General features: G+C 41.7%; 2 protein-coding genes across 32 annotated transcripts in view; one reads left to right on the top strand and one right to left on the bottom strand.

Moving 5' to 3' along the window:
• Positions 1–10560, top strand: part of LOC111243876 (uncharacterized) — a 203399-nt gene that overhangs the window by 138898 nt on the left and 53941 nt on the right. The gene's annotated exons all lie outside the window — the stretch shown is intronic.
• On the bottom strand, positions 7389–8938 carry LOC111243879 (cuticle protein 16.8-like). The gene has a single exon (XM_022790138.2). It carries the CDS (start codon positions 8812–8814, stop codon positions 8320–8322), a length of 495 nt encoding a protein of 164 aa, XP_022645873.1. The 5' UTR covers positions 8815–8938; the 3' UTR covers positions 7389–8319.

The following is a 10560-nucleotide window of genomic DNA, read 5'->3' as shown; positions in this document are numbered from 1 at the left end:
TAGTACGTTCGCATAAATAACAGTAGTTTCCGTACAAGTACGCCTCCTGAAGTTAGGACGCACAGCATTAGCGGGCTGTCTTCGAATGCGACGCTCGTCAATAAGGACGAGTTTGTGACACGTGCTAGTTCAAAATAAACTACCTTCTGCTAACGTTTTGTCGTGCACCGTTACAGTGCAGCATCTATTCCCGGTTCGAGGTAGGCATTTACCGAGCCTGTAACGAACGGCGTATACAGAGCGATGGCGACACGTGCATTACGGCTTCATCCCGCATAGCTTGCGGCAATATAAACTGTCTAAGAAATGATGGAAATTAGCCTTCTTGCGAAATAGCTTCTCTTGGCGTGAAAATAGGCAGGGTTATGGGTGTACAGTTGTGGAAGTTGTTCTTTCGATAACCGAATCTTGCTTTAGAAAAGCGAACTTTAAGATCCGCCTAAGCATAGATCGGGAACGAGTGATGTTCACAATGATAATTTCTGTTGTCGTTCTGCCATTTACAGGAACAGTTTGTCGGATACGACATTTGAGTAGAACATTAGTAGGACGCAAAAGGACCGTGTGTCCCATTGGCAATTCATTTGTAATGAATACTGTTGTGATAAAAAGTAGCGATAGGTACGAAGAGAGGAGCTTCGATAATGAACTTTCTTAGGGTTGCTGGCATCCAAATAATGCCTAGTCATCTGTAATTGTAACGTGATAAGATAAAGCTTTCTCGGTTTAATCTTTGAGTTTGACATGCGTATAATAGTAGTAGTGTCATAACCTAGGTTCCTGATCCCTTCAAATGTGGGATAAAAGAAATGAAGCATATGTTGTACTGCAGTCAAGATATATGACCTCGCGTTAGCACCAATTTATTACGATAAATACGTTATACTGCATTAATCTTGCTCAGACGTCATGCTGTCGTACCCATTTCGTCGCCTAGCTAACCTTTTAGTTGCTTGGTTGATTCTTATAGAGCCAGGACGTGATCTTATTTTTCCATTATCAGGAAGAAGATCAGCTTATGGACAATGGCACAGCGCGCTGTTACAAAAAAAACGTCAGCGAGTATCGTTAGAGAAATCCTAGCAGGATGAACCCATTCAAAGGACTAATTCGAGGCCTGAATCAAAGGTTGCTGCCGGAAAACAAGCGGCTTTTAATTGAAACTGAAAGCAAATGTTATTCTTTTCCACGATGCTCAATAATTGCAGCTTTACTGATGTAAATAAGCTTTGTACAAAGATAAACCTCCTGCCTTTCATATCAAAAAGTAATAAGGCAAGAGTAATTATATCATGTTTAAAAATGAAAGTAATTTTTCGTGGAAATTTATAAGAACGTTGAGCTTATGAAATCTCCCTTTATTCAACAATCATTGTTAAGATCACTAATTAATCTTTTCTATTGGCGGAAACGATTCGTATGGGTTAAAAAGGTCATACCTATTCGCTCTTTCATTCAGTATGCTATTGTCGCGCTTCATTTCAACGTTTCAACAAAATTTAACGCATTCGCATCCACATATTCATCGTGTATTCTCGTGTTTTAGAATCAAATACTACGGACTAGTATCTCATGAAAAAATATTGGAACTAGCGTCTTGATGTGTTACAGCAGAGGTAACTCTAACAAGTGTGAATTCCTTGTAACATGTGTTCTAGAAAATGGTCCGTTATGATACGACCCAACAAATACCATGAACTACCCTAATAGCCTAAATCAGAACGTTTCCTTAGAGAGAAGCCCACTAATATTTGGAAAAGCGTTCCTGTGTATTATCTACTTTCCTTGCGCATTTAACTGCTGCCCCAGGAGCTGACTCTAAATGCTGGCAAGTGCCTCGAGTTTTTGGCTCTTCGCTTGATTAGCACATCCAGACAACGCTAAGGACAAGCTCCAGCAATCAATCCTTTTCTCATTTTCCTCTTACCCTGTTACCTCATTGTCCTGCTTGAATTGTCCGCCGTCGGTATGCAAGCCTCTTCTTTACGTTTTCCGTGACGTGGGGTACAACGTCCGAGGTGTACTGATCTGGCATTTGACAAGGGATGAACTTCAACGATCTGCCAGCCATTAGACCATGCGAATAGCAGATGATCGAGTAAAACTGACTTGACTGAAAAGTAGAGGTCACGATTTCATATGTGATAGAACGCAAGCCATTTTGGACGCGCAGACCTTAGAGAAGCCAACCTAACACACTGTGCAATGGCAAAATTATGGTTGTGGGAGATCATGGCAGCATGCATCGGTAGGATCGAAAGAAGCGTGTATCCTGGATAGAAAGAATGCTTTGTTTTTACAAGATACTATGGCAAATACTAACAAAACTGCCTGGGAACTTAGCGTTCTTTGTTTGCAAGCCGTTGGAAAACTGCTCTTCTGCACAACTTTTTTTCACAGCATTTTACGATACTTTTCGATTAGAACCGTTGGGTTGATGCTGTGCAACTTATTGACTTAATTTATTGAAATTGATAAAATACTATTTTTTTAAGTAGCCTGCGGCTTTATTAGGTGTTGCCGAATATAGTTTTTTTATTCTAGAAAATATTAGAGTCACTTTAAACGTTGGAGTTTTTCGGAGATTCTGATGAAGAGTAGAGAATCGGATATTGCAATAACCCAGGAGAAATATTAGCTAGATAAGTAGCATTATAGCACAGATCAACAGCGGTAGGTTGACGTTAAGTAATTGATTGATTAGCCTAGGAATTTAGTTGTGGACGACCTTTAAAAAGCCTGAAGATCGTAAATTTTTAATAAGACATCCCCCCGAAAAAAGTATATCTACCACATTATTATAACTTAAAATTTAAACAAATTAGATAGGGATTAGCTATTCGTTTTTAAAGTTTAAGCGAACCTAAAACATGCTGAGTGCACATTATTAAAAAGTTTAGTAGGATACATATATAACACGAGAGCGAGTCAGCTGTTTTTATGCAGCATAAAGGCGATTGGTCATTTAACGTTTACTGCATCTGCTTCAATATATTGCATAATGTAAGAAACACTCCTATTTTCGACTTGTGAAACTTCTGTATGAGGCTTTTACTTTAATACAGTTACACAATTGACAGACTGATTGGTTCTATTTTTCAGTATTACGCAGCGGTAACACTATTCACTCTATTCACCACATAAAGGTGTGCTAAATGCACGATGTCCGTAATACTAAGCTCATCAACGTGGCATTTATGGCAGTAATAATAAGCTGAATATCAATTATCGGCAAAATTATGTCTATCTAAAGAAATATTAGGGACGTTTTTATAACTAACAAGATCAAATAATGAATGTGGCGAGTAAGAACGTGTATGTACGAGAGACAAGTGCGTTACGGTAGAATGCAAGAAGTATAGGGGTTTACAAGAGCTTCCACGAAACAATGGACCGATGCGTGTAGCAGGACAATGAGGATACAGCAATTAATCTGAACCACCAAAGCCCAAAATACAGCAGAATCTGAATTCGTTAAATGTCATCCTTGGATAAAATCAGTCCTTGAGAAAGTACCGGAACAAAGGCTACAGACTCGCTTATATGAATTGCCTCTACATATGTAGCACGGTTGAACAGCTCAGTTTTTGGCACCCTCATAAGCTACATTCGGATAATCTGAAACTTTATATCCCTCTCGTGCTAATCATGATGAGAAAGAACGACTCTAACCCTCAAATGATGCCACACCATCAAAATGGCTTGACAACAACATGATATTTGTATCGATGCCCGAATGTAAAATTCTACCATCTCGTCAACACGGCCTTGTTTGTACTTTAAGACACTTGGGTGCCCCACAGCGTAAACAATTTTTTTTAGCCACATGAGATATTGACGAGACAGGTATACATATATATGGTTCGAACTGCCTCGTGTTTTTGTTTAGTTTTAAAAACTACTTAGAACAACTAGGCTCGTAAATCACAGGTAGGTCACTGGAACGATTCACAGGGAACTTTGTGGAAAATTGCATTTTTTAAAATGTAAGTACAGCTTTTTTCTTTTTTTTTTTTATCTATGCCACTATTTATATTTGGATAACGTACGGATATGGCTTGTAATCATGTAAATTCAAAGAGGTTCGAATCAAAACTGGACTCCCTGGGGCAACAAACGAATTGGATTCGTTATATCAAGGCGTAAACAATACGAGACAGAAATACCGTTGCCAAAAATTTCAGTGAAATTGTCTGGAGATCAAATTTTATTTGCAACATTGTCGTTTCATTGTTGTTCGACGGCAGGATGAGGTAGGCGGTTGCGCCAAAACATGACATCACATGGGTCTTCGTTTTTAATGTAGTCGGGAACATGCTAATTGATACTGCCTTGAATCTGCAAATTTGCTCATAAATTATTGCTACAACGAAAATAGTTGAAATTTATGTTACACTGTATAACAATTTATTTGCACCCGATTTTTTTATATAGTTCGGAGACCTAGCGTCCATACCTTACAAACTGTCAATGCAGTGACAGAGGTGGAAAAAAAATTGTCCGCACAGGAACGAGAGGAAAATCATGATGTTTCCAAAAAAATCAATTATGCTAATGCCGATACGTAAACTGCACCATGCCCATTTTAGAATGTTTCCGAAACTGAAAAACGTAATAATAATAGATAATTTTCAAATCCTCCTATGTAATAGCTTTCGCAGAGCAACAGAACAATAAATAACATCGAAGTTGGATGCACTGAGCATGTCAACAATGATTTTGTGTTCCAGAGCTAGTGCGTTAGCCGCGATGAATGGCTGCGTACCCTTACAGAACGAAATGGCATAGGTTATGGTCTTCTTGTATTTATTTTCAGTGGCCTCTCTTGCCTAAAGGTACAAAGGCTTATTATTGTATCGCAGAACACGACAAAAAAATGTGTTTGATTCTGTTTCCACGACGATGGAAACAGAATCAAACACAGCCCCAGAACACAAGGACGCGAACTTTAGGGCAGACCTTCTGTCACTATTGTAATATTATATCGATTCTTCATCTATTTACCATGTTTATAATGGCGACGCAAAATATTTAATGATGCATGGGACCAAAATGGAAAGAAACGTTATGTCAAATCGGCGCGTTCAGTATTCCAGTGTAAAGGTTTCACAACAACAGAAACGTTCCCTCAAACAATCGAAGTGATCTTGTTATCTTCTTGTCATGTGACGTAGATTCGAACCGACCTAACTGTCAATGCAGCCAACAATGTATCTAACATTTGGAAATTTAGATGAAACGAAGTATTATGTCTTTATCAATCACAGACATTAATTGTTGTTCGTAGACTAATGAAGATGAAGGGTTTTACGAGCCAGCTATCTGGAATCTAAAACTTTCTAATTCTGATACGGGTCGGGACATGCAATTGAATGCGGATTTACAGATTTGCTCGTAAAGTGAATTATTATTATCATTATTTACTCTCTTAAATCTATCTTATTATTTTTGTTGCAAACGTCGTTGCAAGTAGTCAAGCGCTTATGTTGTCGATACGGTAATTAGAAGTCGTTTGTTTGCTAATGTTATCGGAATATCTCACAATCAAGATGCACCCTTCGTTATAGCCATTAGTTAGTTTAGTTCTTGTTATTATTGTTGGATCAAGGCCCATATTATCCTGCACTTTTCCCCCTGGCTGTAGTTGTTAATAGCTACAATCTCAAAAAACACGTGTCAGTACAAGCACTTAACTCGAGCCTCGAGAACACGCCAACGAAGTTAGGGGGGCGGACGGGCGGGAGGAGACCACGGAAAAAGCTAAGTTGCCCAGTCTTTCGTGTAAACCCATAGCACACCGCTACCTCCGACTGTAGCTAATTATCCGCCGTCATTTACTTTCGTTGAGAACTAGGTACACCGGCTATAGTTACTTCAGACAGAGACAAACGAGCAACATTCCCTGCCATTATTTCTCAGAGGGTGTTGTTAAATTTAGTAAAAACTAACATTTTTTAATCGGACAGGCATGCCCCCTTATAGACATTTTTCCTTATCGACACAACTGCGTTTATGCACAATAAAACCTCTCCTTGTACTGTCTGGGGGAAGTAAACAGAAAAGGATCAAAAAGGAAGTTTATGATCACTAAATTATGCTGACGGTCCCATAAGATTTTCTTCTTGCATACAACACGGACAACAATAATCGGAACAGCAATAACAAGAACAAGCACAACTTATGAATGTGCGTACTTTGCGTGAAATAATAATCGGCCGATCTTGGACCTGGCTCAGAAAGGAAACGTAATTCGTCCTTCACTCCTAGGGGGGTCGACACGACATACGGACGCGATGTTTCTTACGATTTACGCTTGCTGCTGGCGGTTACAAAGGGATGACGGATCCGAAGGGAAGGTCATAGGATTATTGGTAATTGAATGATAATAACATTGGCAACAGCCGAAAAAGAAACAAATAATAACTCAAGACCACCCAATTTACTACTCGTCGATCGTAATCTCACGCAACATAAGTTTTCATCAATAACGTGCATGCACTCTGCACCCTTTCTGTTGTTTTTTTTTTTTTTCTGAAATCCTATAAGGACCACGCACTGCCAGCTTTACTAATCGCATAGCGTAACACTTTTTACTGCCGATGGTGTTTTTCGTCTTTAGTCGCACGATGATGCCCAGTAGAACAAAGCGACACGAGGATTGCTGAACTAGAGCGTCTTAAAACCGCTAAACATACAACTGTTAGCTACGTTTTTACGTTTAAAGACATGTGGTCATCATTTCGCTCTATTATCGTCACTAATTTCATCGTTTCTCTTCTTGCACTGTGTTGTAAGGAAAAAAAAACGACAGGATTACTTTTATTGTGTCTCCTACGTACAGGGCAGGTTTACTACATATGTACATACATTAGTATTCTCTCGGATATAGCGGTTGGGTGGCAATACAGATGGCAGGAATTTCTAATGCGCATGCATCCGCTTGCAGTTGATTAACTGCCGTCTCAGTAGTTATTCTTGATTTTATTGTAAACCCAGTTGTTTCGGCGTGAATGAAGGGGTTGATTTCAGTGCTCAGTGACTCGTTTCCACTGCTACTGCTACAAAACAACATTTTCAGACAACCAACGAGAAGTGGGCAAAGTAAGTTGTGCACTCTATTGTTCGTTGATAACTTTCGAAGGATTGTGACAGTTTAAAAAAGCGTTTAGGTATCAAGTGGAGAGACTGAAAGCAGTTTGTATAAAAATAAGTGCAGTAGGCACAAAGAACGAAAGGCTGAACCTTTCGCTGCTTTGGTCCTTTCCAGTTGCTCAACTAGAGAAGCGAAACGGTATTAATCGAAGATACTATCAGCTCGCATTTTCGCAAGCCTGAAGTCCATTGTCTCTTTCATGAAATACTCAAGTAAACAAGAAATAACAACACTATTATTTTAGAAGTAATAAATTACTTTTAATGAATATACTTTGTTTTTCTTTTCTATTCGTTTTAATACAGCCCACACAACATCGTCTTCCACGTCAAGTGACCAGATGTTCCGCGTTCGACAGGGTCTGCTAATTATTCTCAAATCATAGTTAGCTCCGTAATCCAACTATCGATGTCGCTGAGGCAAGTTGAACTCATGAGACGCAACAACACCTATGATCGGATTCGTTGAAGTATGGTCACAAGCACAAAAGCAGAGTCCGTGTAAGGCTTACTTTAAATATATCGAACGGCTAACTAAACGAAGAGCCGGGAGTGGGGGGGGGGGGGGGGGGGGTGCTATTCTGTATTTGGTTTCTATACAGACATGAGTTCAGGGAGTAGAAGAGTGTCTGGAGCCTCGAAGATATATGGGGATATACGAAGGTGTATCTCGAAGTACGGGGTCGAATGTTTGAAATCCTGATCAACACTAAAAGATTAATTGATCATTTGGTGCCCCCTGACGAAACATTACTTTCCAAAACGCATCAGCAGGTCACGTATTACATATATATGTATATATATATATATATATATATATAACTTAGTTGTCCGGTCATTCGTTCAGAAGAAGCAGTAGCAGCAGTGATGGCCATAGTTGTACGATCCAAATGTTACGTGTTCACGGCTCAGCCTTGCATCGTTTGTGGCGTGGGAGACAACACCGAAATCTCAGGAAGAGCCTAGAACACATGGAAAACACGCGTGCGCGATCGGTAATACGCAGTACATTGTCCTCTGCTGAAGTATAATGTTGTTATTGTTGTAGAGCAGTAAACGGAGACTGTTCAGTCAGTAGGAGACTATTTTAAACCGAACTAGTTTGGTCTTTTGCAAGAGAAAGCAGTATGCATGGGATAAGGGGGCACAAGAACATCGCCGTCGAATTTAAGCTCGTCTCTTGTAGTAACGTGCGTGCACGGGCGCATAGTGAACTGGCTCTGGGGCGGTATACGCAACCGGTGCAGCATAAGCCGCTGGGGCAGGCGCGTAAATAGGTGCAGCGTAAGAGGCCTTAGCCTTGACGCGTTGGGGCTCGGCGGCTAGAGCAGCTTCGGGACCAGTCGGTGCCGAGGACTGGATTGTAACATCGGCAGGATTCTTCGATTCAGTTCCGAGTTCGTTCGTCACAACGTCGGCATGGAAACCGGTTTCGTCAGCCCAGTAGGTTACTGTGCGGGTGCGTCCATCGGCCAGTGAGATGGTGTACTTACCCGTCACACGGCCCGAGGCATCAGTTGACTGTTCAGCCGACGACGAACCCTCCGCGTCTTCAGTAGCATACGAATAGGCATATGGTTCGGGTGGCCCGTACTTTTCTTCGGTGTGCTGTGCAGCGGCGGCTGCGACAGCAACAACGACGAACACTGTGAAGCACTTCATTTTATTGTATTTGTGAATACAGGGAGCTTGAGAACGAGCTCAAGATCGATGATGACGATCCGAAAGTTGATCCGGGTACGCAATCACACCGAACACACTCAAATGATGTGCGTTAAATTAGCACTGCCCGCCTTTATAGTGATCATTCGACGGCGAGGGACCACCGCGGTAGGAAGGGTGAGGGGTGTTGTCCATTGTCAAGACTTAACGTCTGCCCTGATGGCTATCCAACGGCCACCTGGCGGCAACAACTAGTCCCCCTGGCAGCCACCGACGCCGCCGCCAACAACAACAACAACGGCTCAGTCCATCCATCTATAACAGCAAAGGCGAAAAGCTGAATCGCAAACTAACTCTCACACAACTCTGACAAACCAAGAGGCAGTCACTCACACACACACACACACACAAACGAAGACACGTAAAAATACACAAAAAGAGCCCCGCATACATATATAATAACACTATCACAATCACCGACGCTAACGTTACAACTACTTAGAGCCCCTTGCAATGTCAAGGAGATGTCGCCGCTGTTGTCGTTGTGGTCGTCTGAGATGGTGATGCGCTGGTGGCACCAATAGCCACAGCAGCAGTATATTCCCCCCATGTAGTGGGGGACGCGCTAGCTGCGCGAATGCTTTCGCGCAAGGAAGGGCACACGGAGTTAGCACAGCTACTTGTGTGAGCCTATGCTATGCTGAGTGATACCGACCGAAAAGAAAACGAGCCTCAAAAACGATTACCCTCTCACCCTATGTTCGGTGACGGTTCATCGCTAGCGTCATCGCTTACCGCCGTGGTCAGCGGCTGTTGCACTGTCGCGATACAACTTGCCCAAATTACGGGACTACCAGTAACATCATCATCATTGACGCTGTGGGGCTGATGGCTGTGACGCATCGCGGCGTCGTGATCCCGGAGCACGCTGCTCTCATAATGGTTGGCATATACATCACAAAAACACACACAGACAGAGACATGGCCGGGTTCAACAGACGAAGAACAAACACCACACAGATGCCACCTTACGACATGATGCATACAAAAAGGGTACAGAAGCGGCACAAACGGCCCCCGAACCGCAGAGAACGCTGCAGCGTATGTTTTTGATTCGATGACGCTATAGATTAGGAGTGCAATTACGTATTAGGTGAGAGCGACAGCGTTGCTATCGAAGCTGATAACTTACCGTGAATAATCCTTACATTACATATATGTGCAAGAGATGCGGGTATTCTATGAATGATTGCAAATAATGTAATTACTGCTCGTACAACTAACTCGAGAATAATCTTCTATTATGATACGCAGTAAACAATTACATTAAATAAGCCAAGATAGGATAGAAAAGACTATTCATTGTTGAAAATAGCGAAATACTGCTAATGTTAGGATTGAGCATCAAAGTTGAAAATGTCACGCTCATTACAGGCACGGACTATGACGTCTCTGCGTCTGCTATGACCTCCGATACCGTCTCTGATATACTCAAAGTGGTATAAAGACTCGGGACGAATACAATCGCGATACATTTCTCATCAACGCTAAAGAGCTAGAGAGGGAACAAAGCAACATATCAGGCTTGGCTCAACCTTTTCAGGGAGGTTTATCCTCTTAGAGGCATAGCTCGTCGAGTCCCCCACCTGTCGTAAATGATCACCAGGCCACTACATCGAACCAGGACAAACTGTCGTAGGCTAGTCCAGTACTTCATGCGTTGAAGTAAAATTTATTGCCGAATAG

Source organism: Varroa destructor, unplaced genomic scaffold (assembly GCF_002443255.2).
Source record: "Varroa destructor unplaced genomic scaffold, Vdes_3.0 BEIS01000002.1, whole genome shotgun sequence".
Lineage (NCBI taxonomy): Eukaryota > Metazoa > Arthropoda > Arachnida > Mesostigmata > Varroidae > Varroa > Varroa destructor.
This window is presented reverse-complemented; position numbering and strand designations above follow the sequence as displayed.

Excerpts from the sequence above, each read along its gene's own strand:
- LOC111243879 (XM_022790138.2), bottom strand. The coding sequence starts at position 8,814 with ATGAAGTGCTTCACAGTGTTCGTCGTTGTTGCTGTCGCAGCCGCCGCT.